Genomic DNA, 23,432 nt, shown 5'->3' on the forward strand with positions numbered 1-23,432 from the left:
TTAAAAGTTTTTAATTGTATATGGCCAAGTCTCTAAAAAATACAAAGAAAATCATATTGTTTAGTATTTGCATATGAAAATTCAAAATATGTATTTATATGCGTTTTAAGATTTAATAATATGTTTTATTAAATCCATGAGTATTTGGTTAATATTTCAATAATCACCATATTTTAATTCATAGGAATTAATAGTTAAAATCCTAGTATAGAACGTTACACCTTCTCATGTGAAACTAGTATTTAAAATATCAAGAGTTGACCAGAAAATTTCCAGAGTTATTCTAAATATTCACCAATTTTAATTGAAACTATTTTTCACCGTAATACACAAATTACAAAGAACCATTTCCTAAGAATTTATTTGGGTACACGAGTTGATAATAAATTCTTAAACACTGGATTTAATCATATTTGTAAATCTCAATCCTAAACAAATTATAGACCACCAATCAGAAAACCACCATAACCTCTAAACCACATCAAACCACATAAAGCAACTTACCTTAGGTAAGATGCACTAGGGGTGATGATATCTTTCCTAACCACAACCAGTTCCTTACTCTCGAATCTTTGATAAAACCAGTATACTCGGATTTCCTAACAATCCTGAACAAAACAACTAGGTGACAATTCTCACACGACCCCCCGACGTCGTGTGTCCACGTGCGACAAGTCTAACATGCTTTGTTTTTTTTTTATTATGATTCAAACAATTAAACAAAAATTATAAGATAGCTTTAGGGTAAAAAAGAAGTGTTACCCACTCTTCATTGGGAACTTGATGTGAAGCATGTTGTTGGGATTGTTCTCACGAGATCTTTTTTTGCCCCAGATTTCAAGTATTTGCTCTTTTTGATGAAATGAGGAGTTACATATAATCATCAACTTTCCTTTCCTTTTCTTATATTAATCATATTGATAGGACTCGATGACTGACTATGCATTACACACACACACACTAGTTATAATCATCAACTTTCCTTTCCTTTTTCTTATATTAATCACATTGACAAAACCATAGTTATTAAACTCGAACCGGCCTAGCATGTTGACCCGGGACCCAGTCGTCTGGTGGCTGGACTAATCCGGGTTAGGTAAAAGATTGGCAAAACCCGGTTGACTCGGCGGTTCGACCCATGACCTGGTCGAACTCGACATATATATATATATATATGTTAACTTTACTAACAACAAAAGGAAAGAACCATTATTCTACCCTGATTTCTTTCTTTGAAGCTTGAAAAACCAAGAGATCTAGTATTTATAATCCAAGTAGATGAAGCCATTGCTTTTCTAAAATTTTCAAGTAAGAACCATGTATTCTTTTAATTTTAAATGTTGTCTTCAAGTCATTTAAATCTTTTGAGTTTGTAAAGAGGTTGGTTTCTTTACGGAACAACTTTGGAGTTTGTGAAGATAATGGTAAACACACCTCAATCATACTAGCAACCAAGATTGAAAAGATGGCAATTAGCTTGCCTCATCTTCAATTAGCTTGGCTCATAACTCATTTTTCTAATTTGGCTTGCAGATCTATTAGGTTCCCTGCATTATTCAATTGCATTAGTATAATTAATTAGTTTTTAGCAACTTGTGTTATGTTTTTAGAGAATTGTTATTCATAAATACGTGTAGTATAAAGCTTGTTGTTCTTCCTCTAGAAAACTAATAATGATATTAATAATAATAGTGTAAGCAATTTTTTGGCTAGAATATAGATTATTTCTAGCTTCTGCATTCCTAACTTTCTTTCTTCTTCTTTTTTTCCTCCAAGCTGCAAAGTTTTGATGATTTATGGCAAGTTTTTTGGTTTCCAGAAGTTTTAAGAGTTCTTGCCAAAAGAAATTAACTGAATAATCAGAGTCCATATATTCATTAGTAACCTATTGACCCTCTCTATCTATATTGATGAATACATGGCTTTATGCCTTGTTTTTATGATTAGTAGTTTTGGTTTGTGTTTAGTCTCGACATATGCAGAGCTTCGAAGGTTTGAATAACCTGCAAAAACTGATGGGACACTTTTCTTTCTGGTACTTAGAGACCGGGGCAGAAAAGATGCTTTCAACCAATCAGAAGTTTCTCTTCAGGTTTTACCAACTTCCTTGCTTTTCTTTAATTTATATCATGTTTTTGTATGTTTGTGCGTATGTAGGAAGGGAGTTGAAGAAAAGGCATGCAACATGTAACTAACATTTCCATCTTTTTAAGAGCTTTCCTTCAATTAATTCTTGCCTATGATTTGCATGGATATAGGTGGGAACGATTAGAGAAAAGCTGGACATAGATTTTACATTAATTCCTTTAATTTTTTCGGGTTGACCCATGAAACTCGAGACTCGGTTCTTTAGCCGGGTCAACTCCCGAGTTAGGTCGTATAACTATAGACAGGACTCGACCATGCATTAACTTTTCTTATATAATTATCAACTTTCCTTTCCGGAAGGAAAGTTGATGATTATATAAGAAAAGTTTAGGGTTAACCTTTTATTTTCATAAAAAAAATATAAAAAATAAAAGATCAAGAGCTTCGAGATTGGCTGCAACATCAAACCCAACAATAATATTTATAATATAAATAATAATATTTAACTTGTCTATTCAAATTTTTATTTTTTTTAATCTTTTTAAAAAATTGTTTTTTCTTCGATAGTAATAATAGTATTTTTAAAAAACTTTATTAATGATAACAATAACAATAATTTTTAATTTTACCCTTCAAATCAAATCTAATGATGTTTTTCAATATTAATAATATATTTTTTTCAAATTTATTAATTATTTTATGAATAATATTAATTATAATAAAAATATTTTTATATTAATACATTTAATTATAATAAAATAACAATATTTATAACACAAATAATAATATTTAGAAACCTAAGACCCAAGAACCTTGGATCCTGATGCTGGACCTAAGAGAATTAGGTCCTGACGCAATACCCAAAAAAATTGAGTCAGGAGGCAAGACCCAAGCAAAATGGGTCCTGATGCAGGACCCATCACCCTTGGGTCCTGATGTATGACCCATCACCCTTGAGTCCTGACGCAGGACCAGAATTGGGTCTGGACTCAGGACCCATTAGTCTTAGGTCCTACGCAAAACTCAAGAGAATGGGGTCCTGATGTAGTACCCAAGAGAATTGAATCCGGAGGCAGGACCCAAGTGAAATGGGTCCTCACGCAGGACCCATTAACCTTGGGTCTTGATGCATGACCCATCACCCTTGGGTCTTGACGCATGGCCAAAATTGGATCCAGACTCAGGACCTATTAGTCTTGGGTTCTATGTAGGACCCATGAGAATTGGGTCCAAACACAGTACTCAAGAGAATTGAGCCTGAAGGCAGGACCCAAGCAAAATGGGTCTTGACATATGACCCATTAATCTCGGGTCTTGATGGATGACTCATCATCATTGGGTCCTAACGCATGACGAGAATTGGGTCCAGACTCAGGACCCATTAGTCTTGGGTCCTCCGCAAGTCCCAAGAGAATTGGGTCCTAACGCAGTACCCAAGAGAATTGGATTTGGAGGTAGGACCCAAGCAAAATGGGTTCTAACGCAGGACCCATTAACCTTGGGTCTTGATGCATGACCCATCACCCTTGGGCTTGGGTCTTCCTCGTAGCAGGACCCAAGGCTGATGGGTTCAACTGTCGCTGGACCCAAAGCTATTTTGGCTCCTTTTGGGGGCAGGACTCAACTCGAATGGGTCTTGCTGGGCAAGACCCAACTTAATATATTCTCATTAGGTGTGGCCGCGCAACCAGACTCGGGACCAGTGGGTCCTCACATAGGGTCCAAGAGAATGGGGTCCTGACGCAGGACCTATTAAGCTTAGGTCTTGACGCGGACCCAAAACAATCGGGTCTTGATGCGGACCCAAAACAATCGGGTCTTGAAACCAGACCCAAGAGAATTGGGTCCTGACGCAGGACCCCAAACAATCGGGTCCTGACACCAGACCCAAGGGAATGCGTCTTGCGTCAGGACCCATTTTAAGGGTAAAATAAAACTATAAATTAGTGCTCTTATTATCATTAATAAACAGTAGAAGTGGGTCATGCTTGCAGTTCTGGGCCCATCGTTGCTCGGTTCTAATGGAAGCAAAGCCCACGTTCAATAGGTCTTGCTTCAGCTCTGGGCCCATCGTTGCTCGGTTCTAATGGAAGCAAAGCCCACCGCTGTTGGGGCCTGCTGGGCATCCAAACCCACTATTATTGGGTATAGTGGCAATGTCAGGCCCAATAAACTTGGGTCTGGCTTGGGTCTTGGCATAAGGACCTAACAGGTAGGTATTCATCTAGGCCGAACGTTAGTGTGTAGCAAGGCCCAACATCATTGGGTCATGTTTGACAAAAGGACCCAGCATCATTGGGTTATGCTTGACAGAATGACCCAGCAGCTGGGTACCCATCTGGGCCCATCATTATTGGGTCATGCTGGCAGAAGGACCCAACAACGTTGGGTCCTATTAGATAGCAGGGCCCAGCATCATTGTGTCATGTTTGGCAGAACGACTTAGCAACGTTGGCCCAAAATAATATTATGTTATAGTATTTATGAATTTTTTTAATGGATTTTATTGTTAAAAAATTCTCTTGTATAATACAAATATATAAAGTATATTATGTGAATAAAAAATTTATTTAGAGCTTCATCAACTTTAATATGAGAATATTAAAATTATATTTTTTTCTAATGCTTTTATTTTGAAAAAAAATCAAAAGGAAAAAAATCAAAATTTTAATTTGAAGTAAAGAAAAAAATGATTTTTTTTAATTTTAAAAAATATTTTTGAAAGGCAAAAACAAACATGTTTTAATAAGAAAATTCAACCCAACTTCAAATGAAAAAAAGAATATCACCACCCAATTTTTGTACGCTATAAAATTTTTTTATCTATTTTTTTCTCTTTACCATATGAAAAAGAAAAAATAATTACAATCTTGGGTTCTGCTAGGAGCAGGACTCAACTCTAATGAGTCCAGCAGGACCTAACACTATTGGGTCTTAGTGTCAGCGAGACCCAACAATATTGGGTCCTGCTGCAACAAACCTGCAACCCTTTATACCCCAGGTCAGCGGTTCTGCAAACCCACTCGCTTGGGTCTGCAGCCAAGCGCGCGAGTCTGGCCCTAGCACCCAGGGCATGACAACCCTAATGCTAGGTGTCTGCAACCTGAGGCATAACCCTACCCCCTGCAGCCTTTGGAATTCTCTGTGTCTGGGCATGACAACCCCAACACCAGGTGTTTCCAGCCTGTGGCCTACAGCCCCACAATGCCCTACTAAAATTTGCACTAACTGTTTTCTCATAAATCATCTCTTCAATGCTAAATACATCCCAATAAAAAAATAACTCCACCTTTCTATAGTCTTTACAACTCTCTATAACAAGGGTAGCTCTGCCATTATACTACTCCAATCAACAGTGCCATGAATCTTGATGAACATGATTTTTGCTAACACTATTTCAATTCACAGTGCAATGAGTCTTGATGAACATTACTTTCTCTATATGATTTAGCTTTTTATATATATTATTTGACTCACGTTTCGCTGGTTGGATAATTTTTTTAAAAAAATAAATATACAACCTTTTCAAATGTGTTTTTTTGTTAAAAAAAATTTCTAATTATAAATCAAAAAGCCTATGCATGCATTTAATTAAAATACATCGAGAACTATTTATGTCAATAAATACAAAAACAAAGTATTAACACTTTTATTCAACTTGCCTCGTTGTAGGTCGAATAACTTTCTTTTCATAAAAAAATTAATGTGTAGGTGTTATTAACATGTTTTTAAACATCAAGTAAAAAATATAACTGTGTATTAAAAAGTTGATGCTAATATATAATAAAATATAGTAAAGATCATTATGTTAATAAAAACATGTAAGATCTCAAACTAATTTTTAACATAGCAGAAGAATAGAATAATTTTGCAATTGCTATAGTGAAACATCATTTCCTTATTTTTTGTATAATGATTTTTCAAAAACAAAATGTGCAAAGAAAAAGAATAACAAAACAAATTACAAAAGAATAAAGATAAGAACAAAAAAATAGTATAAATAGATCGAGATAAATATTTAAAGTATGAAAAATAAAAATAAAAATATATCTTTTTTTCTAAAAAATGTCTAAAGAGAAAAAAAGGAAAAACTAAAAAAATATTACAAAAAAATGAAGATAAGAAAAAAAAATAGAAATAAATAGACCAATTATAAAATGATAAAAATATCAAATATAAATAAAAAAACCAAAAATTATAATTTTGCCGCCACTATAATATTCTACAGCACAAATAATTAATAAAATTTATAATTATATCATTTTTACATGAAAACACAATTTTCTTTTTAGATATGAATAATGGTTATGTATTTGTAATCGAATGATCCCTTTTTGTGGATTGCTAAATTCAAATACCAACCTATATGGTTATGCATCTATAATCAGTATTTTTTTTTCTTTTTAACAAATTGAATATTCCATGGGTTTAACATATATTTTACTTCTTTATTTGTTTTAGGCTGTTTGTTTACTAGAAAATAGTTTTTTTTAAGTGATTTCCTTGAAAATAGATTTCTGGAAAGTGAATTATTTTCTAATATTTGATAGTATCATGAAAAATAAATTGAAAAACACTTTCTAGTATTTGGTTATGTCATGAAAAATAAGCTGAAAAATAACTTATTAATGTTTTTCAAGTTTATTAAAATAATGAAGAAAAAATTTTATAAATTAAAAAGTTGAATGAGAATGAAAATGAAAAAAAAACTAATTTCATAAATTATCTCAAATAAAATAAATGAGAATCAAAAGAATAAGAATCAAATCTAATAGATAAAAAATTTCAATTAAAAAAATGATAAGAGAAAAGCAAATAACAATCATAAAAATAAGGACCAAATTTGATATAAAAATCAAATTCTAAAGGGCGAAATTGAAAAAAATCAAAACAAAATATATAGCAATCAAAAGTTTGAGGACCAAATTTGATATAATCAGCAAATAACATGACATTTCTAATTTTTTTCACAACTTGTAAAAAATATTTTCCTTCCAAAATAAAAGAAAATTATTTTTTAAAAATCAAGCCAAATTTTTTTTTGACAAACTTTTTTAATAGCAAACAAATATAAAAAAGTTTAAAAAATTATTTCTAAAAAATTATTTTTTATGAAACAAACAAGGTTTTAATAAAAGTTAAAAGATAACAACGTAACATCGTGAAGAAAAATTCAAAGAAAATAAAAATTGAAACTATAACCACACATAAATATAAATATAAATTGAGTTGCATGTCTTTAAGGATTCATGAACGTAAAAATATTTTTCTAATATCATATGGATCCAAGTCATATTATAATTTGGTCAAGAGTTTAAAATTTTTTTAATTTTTTTAGCAATGAAATTAAGGTTTAGGTTTTCATAAAAAAGTGATTGCATCTCATTATTTAATTAAGAGAGAAGTTGTTCGATCATATAATTAGCAGATAAGCATCTAATTAAGGCTCTTTTTAGAAAAAAAAAACTGTTATCATTAGTGAAATCAATTTTTTATCTTATTTAAAAATCCTTGTTCATATCAAAAACACGATTAAATGACATTAATTGTCTGTTTCAATTGAGTCAATTTTACAAAAAAAAAAGTGTAATTAAATAAATTATTAACACAAAAGGTAATTCAAACACAAAAGCAAGCGATATATAAGGAATGTATGGCACATTGTTGAACTGGATTTTTTTTTTAAAAAAAATTAATTTATTTTTGAATTATTTTGATATGTTAATATTAAAAATAAATTTTAAAAAATAAAAAATATATAATTTTAATATATTTTCAAATAAAAAATACTTTAAAAAATAAAATCTATCATTATTAGAAACTCCTCCATAAACCTTTACATTGCTTTTGTGAATTTAGCAGGAATAATCATACTTTGAATTTACCTCCACGCCGTTGCTATGGTAAGGGTGTATTTGAGAGTAGTAAGGTGTATTTTAGAGCATGATCAAACTGTGTTTCCTAGAAATTTTGATTTTTTTAAAATTAATAATTTTTATATTTTAAAATTATTTTAATATGCTATATTAAAAATAAATTTTTTTAAAATAAAAAATATTGTTATTTAAATATATTTCTAAATAAAAAAAATATTTTTTTAAAAATCTCAACAATACACTAAATTACACCGAAATCATGAACTTATTCTCTCTTTCTATGATTGTAAGCAAATATAAAATCAAAACTAGAAGGGAAAAGGACATCAAAAATTATTTTTAACTCGTACTTTGTGGTTTGGAAAAGCGTGGCATGCTTTCATTTATTATTGTATTCAACCAACAAAAAAATTCTAAGATAGAGTTGAAAGTGAGGTTTTGTGCATTTTGTATAGCCTGTTTAGGTGATAATACTTATTTTTTTTATTTAAAATTATGTTGAAATAATATTTTTTATTTTTAATATTAATTTATTAAAACAATATGAAAATGTTAAAAATATTAATTTAAAATAAAAAAATTCATTTTTTTCTTAAAAACATTTTTAAAATATAAAAACAAACAAAACTTTATCTAGGTAAAATAATTATAAGACCTTATTTGGGATTTACTGGGTCCAAAACTCAAGTTGCAGGCAAAGAGTTTGACCCAAGTTGATTTACATTAATCTAATTTTTTTTTTTTTTTTTAAATCAATGTCACTTTAGTCAAAGCATGTTTTCCACTTACTCGCCAGAACTAAATTCTAAACTGATGAATTATTAAATTGACTCATTAAATTGGATCAACTCTGATAATTATGTTAAATAATATTTATTTAATTTTATTTATTAAGAATAAAATAGTATTTTTAAGTTTAACCTATATATAATTTTTTTATATTTAAATTAACTCTAAACACTCATAATAAATAAATTATTAAAAAAATTTAGCTTTTTTTTCTTGTTTAATCTTAATTATTTTAACAAACTATTCTTTCTCCCAAAACAACGGGTAAGATAAAGTATGTGTTCTTAACGTAGAAGAACATGGCATCTTGCGGAAAACTGCTTTTCTCTGACATATAATGTTGAAACTGTAAAGTTTTCGCCAAGAACTAAAAGAGTTGCAAGAAAAACTGGTTATACAGATACTCAATATTACAAATTGACAATCGTCTCCAGGCAGAGAAAATACTGCATCTACCGTACAGAAGATGTTGAGCTAATGATTTATAGAGGATGTTGAGGGTCAGGTCCTCCAGGATGTGCAGGATAAAACTCACATCAGTTACATCTTTAAGGGCTAAAATACTGCATCTGCAATTCAGAAGATGCCGGACTTAAGATTTATAGAGTAATGTTGAGGATCAGGCCCTCTAGGATTCGTTCGTTTGTGGTTGAGGATCAGCTCTTCCAGGCTTCAATCGAGCTTGTATTTCCCAGCCCGACACTGTAAATTTTACACCCACCTCCAGCTCGAATTGTTGGTTCCTCCATGCTATAGATGGATAAAGGGACCGAATCTCAGACAGCAAGAATGAAAGCAACACAAACAGCAAACACAGAGAGAGTTTCAAGAAATCCATTTTCTGGCAAGATTTCAAGTAGCTGCTTCTTGTGACAGGGAATGGAAATATGGAGGAGCTCTGTATATATAACCCTCAACTATCCCTGTTCATCTTTTTCTTATATTAATCAAAGCTGGTAGAATCAAAGACTGTCGACAGACGCCAGTGACGCAACATGCACATTGACAATTTAATGTATGTTTTTTCTACTTTTTAAAATCACATTTTGTACTTCCTTAATTAGCTCTATCACAAAGTGAAACATTCTTTTATTACAGTCTTTCACTCTATTGCTTTCTTACATGACTTGAGCATACCACATCGCCGTGAGTGGAGACTTCCTAGAGTGACTTTTAATAGTGCCAAGAAGATTGGCTGAGACAAGATTTTTGTTTAGTTAGTGATAAGAGAAGGTTTTAGTTAGTGATATAATGGTGCCAAAGGAAGTAACTGAATTTCACTTTTTATTAGTGCCCTAATATTTTTACTATTTTTAAGGATTTTTTGTTGATATACATGATTATTATAAACCTTATAAAACAAACCTAGCTATCCAACCTTCACTTGCAAACTAGAATTTACTTGATAAATAAATAAAAAACATTTCTTTAATTTTTTAATAATATAATATTTATTATTACAATATTTACAAACTTGAAAAAACCAATCTAATTTCAAACCCATCTAAATAATATTTTTATTAGTAAATATGTTATGTAGTGATTCTATTAATTATACATTGCACTGATTTTATTTTTATAAAATATATTTATTATTAATTATTTTTTTATATTTTTAATATTCAATTATATTTGATTAATAAATTTAATGTTTGATTAATGAACATAGAAAAAATCCATGGAACAAAAATACTTTCATAAAAAATTATAAAGTTATTATAACTAAAATTTCAAGAAAAACCATGAATTAGAACATGTTATATGAGAGAATGAGTGTTTAAACACGTTAAGCACAAGAATTAAAAGGAAGTCAGGTGAGATAAAGAGGAGATAGAGAGAGAAACCATGACAATTTGAGGGAGATGGGAGAAAAGGTGGGAAAATTTTGACTGACTAGCATTTGAATATCATTTAATTATTAAGAGTTCTAAACTTATTTATGCAAGTTTAAATGAAGATAAAGGAGTGTTATATGAAATTTAAAATTTTTTAATTATGGTTCTTTGATGAAATTTGAGGAAAATATAAAATTAGGATGAAATGATGTAATTAGAATGGAATAGAATAAGAATGACTCAACATAATGAATAATTGAAGAATGAAAATTTGATATTGTTTTGAATGCAGGCCTACCATAAAAAGTGCAAAATAAGAAGTTTTGGAATTAAAATGAATACCTGTTTACTTGTATGTCTTTAGCTTGTGATTATGATTCAAATTGAAATTAATTATCATATTTAATTAGTTGTAGTTATATTTCAAATGTATTTTGATTCAGGATTTTATGATAAATTAAAAATTATTTATGGTTATATGTTGGCTTGTAAAATATGTGATAATGTTGAGGATGTATTTTGAAATAGAAATTGGAATAAATGGATGGGGAAGAATAGGGCATTTAGGGTCGGCTACTTATGGAACATGGGGACATTATGCTGTTAAAGTAAATTTATAAAATGTGATAAATTATGTATAAAGGTATGAAAATAGAAACTGTGTAACTTCTTATATATTTAAGTATCTAGTCAATAACCCCTATAGACTAACCCCTATACTTGGACATATATAAATAGTTGTATAAGATGAAGTTGGGATAAAGTAAAAGAGATTTTTTTGAGGCAATAGAGAGTTAATGTGTATAATTGAAAAGTGTAGACAATTATGCAAGATTATGGCATTATGATATAATGAAAAAATATATAAAAAATATTTATGATAGAATAAAGAAGTTACTTGGGAGCACATGTTCTAGAAATTCAAATAGCATGAGATACAAATATAAGTTACGGAAATTATATGTGTTAAATTAAAGAAAGTTTATGTTAAAAAATTGTGTAAAAAGGTTTAGATTTCATGAATATCAATTTAAAATAAATGAAGGAGATATTAATAACAATAGTTTTTCTGGAATTAGAAGAGGCACATGAAGTAACATCTTTGTAGTTTGAGGAGTGCATTTAGCAGGAGATGCAGGTAGGTGCTTAAGCTTGTGCACTCTATTCTTTTAATTTATTGTATTTATTTCTTCTCAATTAACTATGAGTAATGTGTGATACATTAAGAAAGTGAAACATAAAAAGATATGTTAAATGAGAAAGAAATTGTATAGGAATTAAGTAACAAGAAGGAATGTTGAGAAGGAAAATGTGTGGTGACAAATGATTGAGTAGCCTACCATCACAAACGGAGATCAATGATTGAGTAGTCTACCCTTTCAGATAGAAACCATTGATACAAATAGTTCATCTTCTCGGACACTTAAATGTAACTACAGATACTTAGGTGTGAATGTATGATCTTTAGTGAGGATATAATTATAACTACTCAATGAACAAAGTATTAAGTGATAACATCTTCAAGGAGCGAAGAATTAATGTTGGTTAGGATTAAAGAATCTTAATGAAGTCATTAATCTTATTAAGGATTGAGAATTTTAATAATAGCACTTGTGTTGGGTTGAGTGACATTATTTTTTTAGGTAGGGGTGTGATTGTGCCATCAAGGTAGAAAAAAATAGCTTGACCTTGGAAGTAAGGTAGGGCTTGAGCTTTCCATACATGATAGTTGAAGGAATTAAGTTTGACACTAATAGCAAACGAAAGATTGAAGATGGTTGGGAACAAGGTTGTCAAAAACAGTTTTTTAACACAATACAAAATATATAATATAAACTCGGATCATAAAATTGTAAAATTACAAGAAAAATATTTTAACTAAATTATATATTGACAATTTCAGTTAAGTAATAAATAATAATATAATACAATTAAAATAAAAGTGAAATAAACTACACAAATGTCCAAACACCTTAAAATACATAATTCAAATAAAAATTAATACATAGTTTAAATAACTTAAAAATACAAAAAAAAATAAGATTGAACAACTATGTTTTATTGATAGAGTTTCAAAACATTTTCTAGAGGACAGGTCTTGAAACACATTATAGACAACTAGTGAGATGATACAACATTCTAAGGTATATCACCAACTTTTTTAAAAAATTAACAGAGACCAATACAGTGAACCCATGACAACGAGAATAAAAATGTATAAAATGACATCAATTTAATCTCATGCCACCTCACCTTCCACCTTTTTTATATTAGTAACAAGTCCTAGAAATAATGTCCAAATATCCCACCAAGCAAGACATGTATTTCAAGTTCTCTCTGAGTCTTTGTCGTCTCTCTTTGTAGTTAACAAATGGTTAGTCTAAAACACAATATTTCTTTCTATATAAGTATTCCTATTTCTTATTTTACTTTTTTGATTCCTCACCATATACATCTATCTTTCCATGGTTTTGATCCTTCGATCATGCATTCCCGGTCTAAAATACAATATAAGGCTTTCTCATACTCAAGATCCTTTAATGCTGGTGTTAGTCTGCTAAGATTGAAAATTTAAGATTTGGGCAACGGGGAAAGGGGAGACTAGGGAGTGAGGACTAGGTAATGGAGTGTCAGGGGACTCGGACAGGGATGCAGTAAATATTTTAACTTTTGCGGGTTAAAACTCGAAATCGATCAAACTCGGTCAAACTCGTAAAATCAGTCTGATTTTACCGATTTTAACCGAGTTTGACCGATTTTGACCGATTTAGAGTTTTAATTTGATTTGACACGTTATATGCATGTTGACTCGTAAAATTGTAAGATTTTAAGAATTAACTCGCGATTTTAACAACCTTGATTGGGAAAGTAGTAGGTCAATAGAAGTAGAGGAGGTCATTTAAAATTGAAAAAGATGTTGATTGTAAGTTGAAGATTGGAAAGGGTTAGAAAGTAATAAGCTCAGTAGAATTATTGGAAGTAGAGGAGGATGAAGAGGCCATTTGTGATTAAAATGAGAGAGTAGATGATGGTTTTCTAATGACTCGCTCAGATACCATGTAGAGAGTATTAAGTTTCATAAAAATATAAAATGTTTGAAATTCTATTATATTTGATCGAGTTATGCATATACAAAGACTTTAGATAGAACATAACTCCAACTATTATCTTTTTTAGTTACCTATACATAGTATGAATTCAAAGTTTAAAATCATTAGCTATACTCCTAAAAAAGTAGATTCTGTTGAGATGTTTTGAACTCCTGAAACAAATAAATCTTTTATGGATGAACATGTCTTATTGACTTGTTTTTGTATAGTAATGTACTAGAAGTTTTTTATTTTATTTTATTTTTTGTTTGTAATTAAGGTTATACATTACTGTGCTTAATTGAAAATTGATAATTCAAGATTAAATTGATATAAACTAAGGTCAACCTTAATTTCTTTAAGTTGGTCTTGTTTGGTTCCTTTTTATAATAATGAAGGAGTCAAATTTGAGTATGCTATTGAATTATTAACTAAGCAAAGCATATAAAAAGTTTCAACATGGTTTAAACTCACATAAATAAACTAAGTATTGCATCATTACCTAGTCTGGGGACCAGAAATCTCATGGAAAATTAAAATAAAAGAGTTTTCATTTTATGAAGATAAATGTTGTGGAATAAGATTATTATATGTTATTGTTTTCACCACTAGAAAATTAAAAATAATAATAAAAACATCAATGAAAAATATTTTGTCGTGTTTACTAATGAAATTTACGACATAAAATTTTCATCATTAATTTCAGATGGAAACGGTAATGGAATAAAAAAATCATCAACAATTCCATTGGCTTTGATGACATTTTAATTTACTAAGAAAATTGCTGATGAAAATTTCATTAGTGTTTTTAATAGGAATTATAACTCGATAATCCTTTTTCCCCCTTTTCATCATTTTCTTTTATTTGAAAACACAACAACCCTAACCCCTTCATCACATAAAAAATCTGACAACCCTATCTCACAAATCTGACCACCATAACTCGCAAGTACCTACATAACATCTTTCTAGTAGTGTAATCTTCCCTCTCTTGATTTCATTTATTATCAAGGTTCACTCTACCAAGTAAGCAAACCCACCCATTTGTGTTTCAATTTAATTTATTGAAATTGTTTTGTAGTATTTGTAATTTTCTTGTATATTTAAGTGTCTTACTTGTTTTGTAATGATAATTTTATTGTATTAATGTATGATTTATTTTTTAGGGTTTGTTTAGAATTTGGAAGAAATAAATTGAATTTATCACTTGATGAAATTGAGTGATTTTGTAACTTAGAAATGAAATGATACATAATTTAATGGTTACCAATTATTATTATTTTGTCAATTTTATAGTTAAGTTTAAAATTCTAGAAAATTTATTTTGTATGGAATTGATAATAACTAAAGGTATTCATTTAGGTTAAATAAATTTGAATTGAATACTAATTTAACAGGTACTAGTTTTTTAATTATTTTTATTTAAAATTATGTTTTTAATTTGATATATTAATATTAGAAATAATTTTTTAAATATTAAATAAAAATATTATTTTAATATATTTTAAATAAAAATATTTTAAAGAACAATCTCTCCAAATTAAAATTAAAGAGTAAACTTGCGTTTTGAATGAATCGTAAAAGCAAACGACGCCATTAAATCATCGAAGGAACACCTGCGGGATAAACGAAGGTCTTTCTTCTTTCTTTTGGCTATCAATCAAAAACCCTTGAAACTCTCTCCCCCTCTACTAGTAACTGAAACTGCTCCTCCTGTACGTCTCCTTCTCTTAAATCTCTCTCTCTCTAACACTTTTTTTTTCTTATAAAAATGAATAGATAGTATAAAAATAAATAAATCTTCTCATCCAATGAAATACTACTCATTTTCTTCAATCTGAATACTTGTTTTTGAATTTCACTTTCTCCCAGTTTCTCTCCAAATGAGCGACCCTGCCGCCACCGCCACCGCCACCGCCACGGACGACGCCAGCCACATCGAGAAGCTCTACGAGTTCGGCGAGCGACTCAGTGAGTCCAAAGACAAGTCTCAGGTAAAACCCTAGGGTTTTATTTAAATTATCTTATAATTAGGTGATCTTAACAGCTTTGTCTTTTTCGTTATTTATGGTAGAATGTGAAGGATTACCAGGGGATTATGGATGCAGCAAAAACGAGCATAAAAGCGAAGCAATTGGCGGCACAGTTAATCCCGAGGTTCTTCAAGTTCTTCCCTGAGCTTTCCAGTCAAGCTGTCGAGACGCAAATCGATTTGATTGAACAAGAAGAGCTCGGGGTTAGTTTACTTTTTTGTGTGTGTTAGAAACCATGTCTTTTGAACATGGTGCATTGGTGCAGGGTTTTTATATTGTGTGCTTGCTTGAAGGATTAGTATCTGGAAGTGTTTGGTTACGCATTTGTTTACAAATTGAAATTAAAGTGGATTTTAGGCTTTTTTATGGATTTAAGTGTTAATTGGTTGTGCAGGTCCGGGTGCAAGCGATTAGGGGACTGCCGCTATTTTGCAAGGATACGCCGGAGTATTTGTCAAAAATTGTGGATATTCTTGTGCAACTCCTTGCAGCTGGTAATTGGATTTTCTAAAAAAAGATTTTTGAGAAGGGACTTTTGTTGTTGTAGTAGGGGTTTGACGTTGACTCCACTTTATGGTTTTAGAGGAAATTGTGGAGCGGGATGCAGTGCTTAAAGCCCTTATGTCCCTGTTGAGGCAGGATGTGAAAGGTAAATCTTTAAGATGGATGAAATAATTTGGATGGATATTATATAATGTGCAAATGAGTATATATTAACTATCTTTGGACTCTAGGATACAAATCTTGTACAATTCCAACTTGGCCAGAATGTTGGATGGAAGTTTAGGAAAATTAGCATATGCTTTTACAAGAATTCTTCTTTTTTAATAGTGACATAGGGTGCTTTCTGTTTTCATGCATCATAAATGTAGCATGCTTTTCTGCAACTCCTTTACATTCTTAAAATTTATGTCGATTAACAGTTATCATGCTTTAGACCTCTATTTCGTGTAGAGCTTTCCTTGAAGATGGAAATGTCATGTTTTTGTTTTAGGCAAATGTTGTCTTTATAGGACTGGGCAATGGTGAATAACATCTTTGAAAAGCTGCAATTGGTGTTGTTGTTGCTATCTAAGCGGACATTTGTAAACTAACTTGTTGGCATCAAGCCACTAGATTCTTGAAAACTATAATTGTTTCAAAGAGAATAGTATTTCTTTCAAAGAGAAAAATCCAGTTAGAATTGTGGGCCTCTTCCCAACTTTGGGGAGTTAATAATACTAACTGAAAAAAAAGAAGGGTAAAATCCATCTTGTTAATAACCAGTACATCTTAAGCTACAATTCTACATTTGGTGCACACCAGAATGAATTAGATATTGGTGAAACAGAAGGGCATTTAGGGAAAAATCAACCTGAATTCTTAGAAGTTTGGGTTTTTAGTTGATTATGCAGTGGAATATTGGGAAGCACTTTTGCTAAAAGGATGAGTTTAATTTTTTCAATTACTAGTTCGGACATTTTTCAGACGAAATATAGTAAATGAACTTTTTGGTAGTTTATCATGGTTTCAACTATTTGTCAATGGTTGCACCCCTTGGCAGATAAATTAATAGATTTCTACACCTTCACCTAGGAGAAAGAAAATAAAAAAAAAAGAGAAAGAAAATGAGTAAAAATTTTACCTGACTATTCTCAATTAAGCTTGTATCAGGCACCATACACGTTTTCTAGCATGCTTTTTGTTGTGGGTTCTTTTTTTCCCTTTCCGGTTTTTTCTCAAATGTATTTATTCTTCTTGCTGTGCAGCATCGTTGTCTGCCTTATTTAAGCATATTGGGACTGTTGAAGAACCAAGCACGGATGAGCTTATTCGTGAGAAGGTTCTGAGCTTTGTAAGAGATAAGGTTAGAAGTTTACATAAATCTGTTTGTTAAGGTTATTGTTAATTTGGTTCCCTTTTGCGAACAATTGATGACTAATAACTCCATTTTCAGGTTTTCCCACTCAAAGCTGAACTCCTGAGACCTCAAGAGGAAATGGAGCATCATATAACTGATTTGATTAAAAAGGTACTCATAGCTTTACCATTTTTATTATGAGACTTCAAATTCTGCTGATCTATTAAAGTATGCATGGCTAGTTTGAATTTTTCCTTTTTAGAGTTCAGAAGATGTAACTGGAGCGGAGTTCAGAATGTTTATGGACTTCTTAAAAAAATTGAGCATATTTGGAGACAAAGCTCCTTCTGAACGCATGAAAGAGCTAGTTGGAATCATTGAAGGACAGGCTGATCTAGATTCAGCATTTGATGTGACTCATGTGAGTGATTGTTTGAATTCTGCTCCTAACTTTAATGCTGCATTGTGAACTTCGAAACACTAACTTCCTTTCTAATCACTGCATGACCTGTTGTTAATCAACAATAGAGACTTGTGCATTTTCTTCTAAAGTAGATTCCTTCTACCGACTTGTATGAATATTGAGGATTAGTTATGAGTAAATAATGCCTTGTGCTATAATCCACATTTGATAGGCTGTTTGCTATTTCTGATCTCATGTATGTGTGGATACATAGATAAATTGCTTCTATTTTATGCAACATGTAACTTCTAACAGTATGCTGTAAAATGAACTCATGCCTCTTGTCATGCTCCTTGTGTCAAAATTAAAGAATAGATGGGTTTGGCAATTTGATGAAATACGTTTTGACATATTTATTAGTACTCTGAATAAGATCCACTCTACTAGAAATCTTAAGATGTGTTTAGTCCATAGTTTTCTATTTTATGCTGGGAGATGTAACCCTTGCATTGGTAACTTATCTAAAATTCCCAAGAACAGTGTGATGCATTTCCTGGAGGAGTAATTCTATACAGTTTAACAGAAGATTTTAGAGATGCTGGAATGTATATGCTGAATGAAAAGATACCACCTTCAAAAGCATGAGAGTATTAGTGCTAACTGAATAATGTGCTGAAAAGATGACAGAGCGAAGTTTGCACATGAGCCTTGGAAGAATACTCTTGCTTTCCTTGTTATTTAATTTCTTAAGCCTAGATATCTTGATTTGATATTCTCTAGCTGTTGTTTGATTAGCATTTGCCTTTTTGATTAGTGATTTCTTTTTCTACAACTGCTAAGTTCAGGGCTTTCAATTAGTATAAATAACCTGGTCAGGCTGTTTGCTGAGAAGATCATTTATTTTCTTATAATAAATTCGGATTTTAGAGGTTTCTCTACAAACTGTAAACTGTGCTTTGTTCCAACTTCAGTTTCATCCATGTTTTAGCCACTCTTCTTTTGTGTTTGCTGTTTTATGTTGTTTTCCCCTTTTCATCAATCAATCCGCTAGTTAGTTTTGTACAATGTTCATTTGTGCATGCTTGAACATGTGATCTACTTATATTTTCATGTGCTGGGTGTTTTAAACTGCAATGTTTTTTCAGAAATCCTGTTGTAAGTGGTGGTGTTGATTCTTCATGGTCTTCTGCATTGCATGTTGTCATTTTGCTTCAAAATACACAATGATTGCAAATTTTGCTTTTGCTCCCTACTGTTACAATCCCCTTAAAGTGACTTTAATTGGTATCCAAACACAGGTTTCGGATACAGACCATATTGACAGATTGATATCATGCCTGTATATGGCACTTCCATTTTTCCTGGTATGGACTGTGTTTTTCATTATTGAGATTTTGTGTATTTTGCATCTTTTCCTGACCTTACAACTCGTCCCTATTAATTTATGAACACAGAGGGGTGCATCGAGCAGCAGGTTCCTCAATTATTTGAACAAACACATCATTCCCGTTTTTGACAAGGTAGTGCACTCCCTTCTCTTTCGTTAGCATCTTTAAATATCTTATTCTTGTTTACCTTTTTTTGTTTTGTTTGTGCTTGCATATGCCTTTTGACAAGATCCTGTCAATTCTAATAATTTCCTCTTTGCTAGTTTCCTGAGGAGCGGAAGCTTGATTTGCTCAAAGCACTTGCAGAAATATCACCTTTTACATTACCACAGGATTCACGCCAGATTCTTCCCTCTGTTGTTCAGCTTTTGAAGGTAACCTTGTCCTTTTCATGACTAATTTAGTCCTTTGCCCTGGATGTTTTCAAAAAAGGTTATTATATCTAATGCACTTCTAATGTCACAGTAATGCTTGTGTGTTTGTTCTCACAGATTTTCAGTTTATGTCCATGAGAAGGATTCTTATTGAATCACATTGTTAAAGCCTCTCTAAAAATTCTGCATATACCAAACACTTATTTATTGATGTAGACTGTGGTCTCATAGAGTTATGCCTTCTCTTTTTTGCCACTCAGAAATACATGCCACGGAGGAAGAGCGGAGAAGAGATGAACTTTACATACGTTGAGTGCTTGTTATATGCATTTCATCACTTAGCTCATAAGGTAGTAATTTCATGATTTTACATTTGCCAGCATACTCTTGCATGTATCAGCTCTGTGACACATAATGTGATCTTTGTTGTTTTAAAGGCTCCAAATGCTACAAACAGCCTGTGTGGTTACAAGATTGTGACTGGGCAGCCATCAGACCGTCTTGGGGAGGACTTCTCTGAGTTTTACACTGATTTGACAGAGAGGTGACATTTTAATTCAGAAGTAGAATTCTTAACATTTGTTTTGGTATTTAATTGAGTGATTCTTGTTTCTTAACTTGAAAGGAACAAAATAGTATTTTCTGTAGTTGTATTTGTTTTGTAATTCTGGGTGAAACTGTTGCAGATAAGAACTTGTGCTTTATTGCTCACTAGCTTACCTTCATACCACGCCTAAAATGACAGTGGTTTTATTTTTTAAATGCATGTTGTTAGCCTTGGAGGAAATTTCACTAATATAAATATAAATATAAATTTTAAGCTTAAGCAATGAGTTCACTTGTAGAGAAATAATTGATAAATAATGTCCATAGCTGTGATTATTATTCCAAGGACTTATTAATTTTCTTTTCTTTGAATTAAACAATTTTCACGGTTTCGAACCAAACAAGCATTGTCATATTTCTGTAGCTCTAATATGGATTTTCCATTGACATTATTTTTGGTGTCTGGGGTGCAGGTTGAGTAGTGTAGAAGATCTAACCAGGGCTGCCATGAAAAAGTTAACTCAGGGAATGGCCGAACACAACAAAGCAATGGCAGCTGCGAAGTCTGATGAAGCAAAGGATAGCATAGTAAGTTAATCTCTCAGGAGATTGACATCTTATGGTCTTCTGTAGAGCTTTTCATAGCAGTATCTTACAAACATATTTCTTGTTTAATGTGCAGAAAACACAAAAACAGAATACTACAACTGGGTTGCGTACTTGCAATAACATTTTGGCAATGACAAAGGTTTAGAAAGAATGGAATTTTGACAAAGTGAATTCCATGCCTATGTATTTGTAAAACATCAATAACTTGTTCTACAATTTTCAGCCATTGCATTCAAAGACACCGTTGTTTATTGGAGATAAGAGTATCAACCTCTCTTGGAAAGAAGTAGCAAAACCTTCTGTGCCTTCCACTACTGTCTCAGCTGGGTATGAGAGATGTCTAATCCTTTTCTTTGAATGTATGTGTGTGTGTGTATATATATATATAATTAAAAACTTTGACAAGCTTAAAATGATCTTGGTTACTTAAAAAGGAAAAGGTTGAAAGTACATTTTGGTTACTTTGACAAGCTTAACATTTTTTCCAAATGTTTCACTGTCAACATTAAATTTGGAAATTTTGTGATTTTATTTAAGTTGCCAAGTTGTTATGATGTAGTCTTCTATAATAGACTTGGATGGAAATTTGATAGACTCATGTGCTGTGTTGGATGGAAATTTAATTGCCTTCTGTGCTGTGAAAGCAATTGAGTATATTTGGTCGCCTTCAGTAATCAATATGAACTAATCTACATCTACGAGTTCAAGTATGCAACTTCCTGAACTATTAGGATTAAGTGGTGGAATGTTAAGAAAATGATGGGCTAAATGTACCTTGCCCTAGAGAGTTTTGTTATTGGAATAGGCTCCTGAAACTGAGGTCAGTAGTCCTTGCAGTGAGTGATGAGACAATGTTGCTCAAATTGACAAGGTTTTTGCTACTGCCATAGGCTTTTAAAAATATGATATTTTTTCTCTTTTTCTTTTTTTCCTTAAATTCAAAATATGAGGTTAGAAGATTCTACAGGGTGATAGGATAATGTCCATCGTGATTGAGGAAACTATTTGAAATGATATTTCCCCATAACAGTAAGATGAAGTGAAAGTCACTCCCATTAAATGCCTAGATAGCAATGCCAGTAAATGTTATATTAGTTGAATCAATCTTTTTTCTTTACAGTTTCTCTTTTAAAGAGCAGTTCTTAGGCTATTTTTGTTTGCAGAGGGAAACGACCTGCCGCCACTGCCAATGGTTCCGGGAACATGGAAAAAAAGGGTCGCTGGGCTGGTGGCGTGCAAAATCAACTTGTTAATAGGGCACTGGAGGGTATATCTTATGGTGGAAGGGGCAGTCCAAGGGGCAGGGGCAGGGGGTGGGGTGGACGTGGAAGAGGAAGAAGCTTTCGGTAAATTTCATGCATTCCCACAACAAAAAGAAGTATGAACCGGTGATTGAGCTGCCCTAGAAGAATATCCAGCAGGAGTGGTTGATGTACTAAGATTCTTTCTCGGGAGAAATGAGATCATATATACATAGAGGGAACTGACACGTTTTCTGATTTCTTGTGGACTAACACCAACTATCGTATTCCCAATTTCCTATGAGCATGTCAATGTAGATTAATGATTTGGATACCAATTAGGGCTCTGAGGTCCCAATCCTGACTAGTTTAGCCATCAAAGTTGCATTGCAGGACTTCTGATTCCTTGTATTTTAGTCAGGGCGTGGTTGCTTGTATTTTATGTCAGTATTTGTCAGCAGACTTGGTGACTTGTTTATTCAAATTTCTCTTGTACTTTTTGATACAGGGATGGTAGGAAATGGTAGAGGGGAAATGGTTTATGCTCAAGGTACAAAATAACCTACCACTTTAAAGATAAAGATTTACTCATCACTTTACTGATGTAGAGTTTTCTAATTGATGCTCAATTTTGCAACAAAAAATTCCCTTCTACTGCCTGAAAAGAAAAGAAAAAAAGAAAATGCAAGGATCTTATATAACATAATAGATAAAATAAATGTTTTTTTTTGTTTACTTGGTTCAAATTCACCTTTTTTTTATTTTTTTCCAATTATTTTGATTTATTTTTGTTGCCTTTTGTAATAACCCAATTTTGGGTTCCCCAAAGTTCTCTCATTTTATTTCTATTTTTATTCAAAAGAAAGAAAATTCAAAAAATTAAGAGTTCAAAATTTTAAAAAATATTTTTTTCAGGTCAACTTTTATTTTCCCATTAAAATCAGGAATTATGTTGACCGGTGTAAAACATGAGTTTTAGATTGTTTTAGGATAAAATTATTATTTTTAGTCAAAAATAGGTCTACCAGATCGTGAACAAGGGTACAAAATATACATTGTCGGATTTTTTTATGGAAATATACCTTATATGCCGATTATAAAAAAACAGTAAACACATAATATTCTTTTATGGTAGGTACCAGATCCATATCCTTAAAAGTGAAGCAATTATATAATGGATGCCAAAAATGGACTAAGATCATGATAACTGATTTTTTAACTGGTCTCTTTAAAATATGCAGGATTCTCTCATATTTTTCAGTAAAATCCACCTGATTTTATATACTTATATCATCCTATAATTTTTCAATTTATTGGTGTT

General features: G+C 31.5%; 1 protein-coding gene across 1 annotated transcript; it reads left to right on the plus strand.

Moving 5' to 3' along the window:
• Window positions 1-15,241: 15,241 nt before the first annotated feature.
• LOC133702693 (apoptosis inhibitor 5-like protein API5) lies at window positions 15,242-22,616 on the plus strand. Its single transcript, XM_062127020.1, has 17 exons — window positions 15,242-15,392; window positions 15,550-15,671; window positions 15,752-15,913; window positions 16,105-16,204; window positions 16,294-16,359; window positions 17,459-17,556; window positions 17,647-17,721; window positions 17,813-17,971; window positions 19,252-19,317; window positions 19,408-19,473; window positions 19,605-19,715; window positions 19,976-20,065; window positions 20,153-20,259; window positions 20,735-20,849; window positions 20,944-21,009; window positions 21,094-21,197; window positions 22,034-22,616. The coding sequence occupies exons 2-17, from the start codon at window positions 15,561-15,563 to the stop codon at window positions 22,218-22,220; spliced, it is 1,683 nt and encodes a 560-aa protein (XP_061983004.1). The 5' UTR covers window positions 15,242-15,392; window positions 15,550-15,560; the 3' UTR covers window positions 22,221-22,616.
• The last annotated feature ends 816 nt before the right edge of the window (window positions 22,617-23,432 follow it).

Source organism: Populus nigra, chromosome 9 (assembly GCF_951802175.1).
Source record: "Populus nigra chromosome 9, ddPopNigr1.1, whole genome shotgun sequence".
Classification (NCBI taxonomy): Eukaryota; Viridiplantae; Streptophyta; class Magnoliopsida; order Malpighiales; family Salicaceae; genus Populus; species Populus nigra.

What these genes read in the sequence shown, in the direction of transcription:
- LOC133702693 (XM_062127020.1), top strand. Translation starts at nt 15,561, where the DNA reads ATGAGCGACCCTGCCGCCACCGCCACCGCCACCGCCACGGACGACGCC. An exon ending in TAACTGATTTGATTAAAAAG is followed by an intron (nt 17,722 to 17,812) that starts GTACTCATAGCT and finishes TTTCCTTTTTAG; the next exon opens with AGTTCAGAAGATGTAACTGG. An exon ending in TCCACTACTGTCTCAGCTGG is followed by an intron (nt 21,198 to 22,033) that starts GTATGAGAGATG and finishes TTTTGTTTGCAG; the next exon opens with AGGGAAACGACCTGCCGCCA.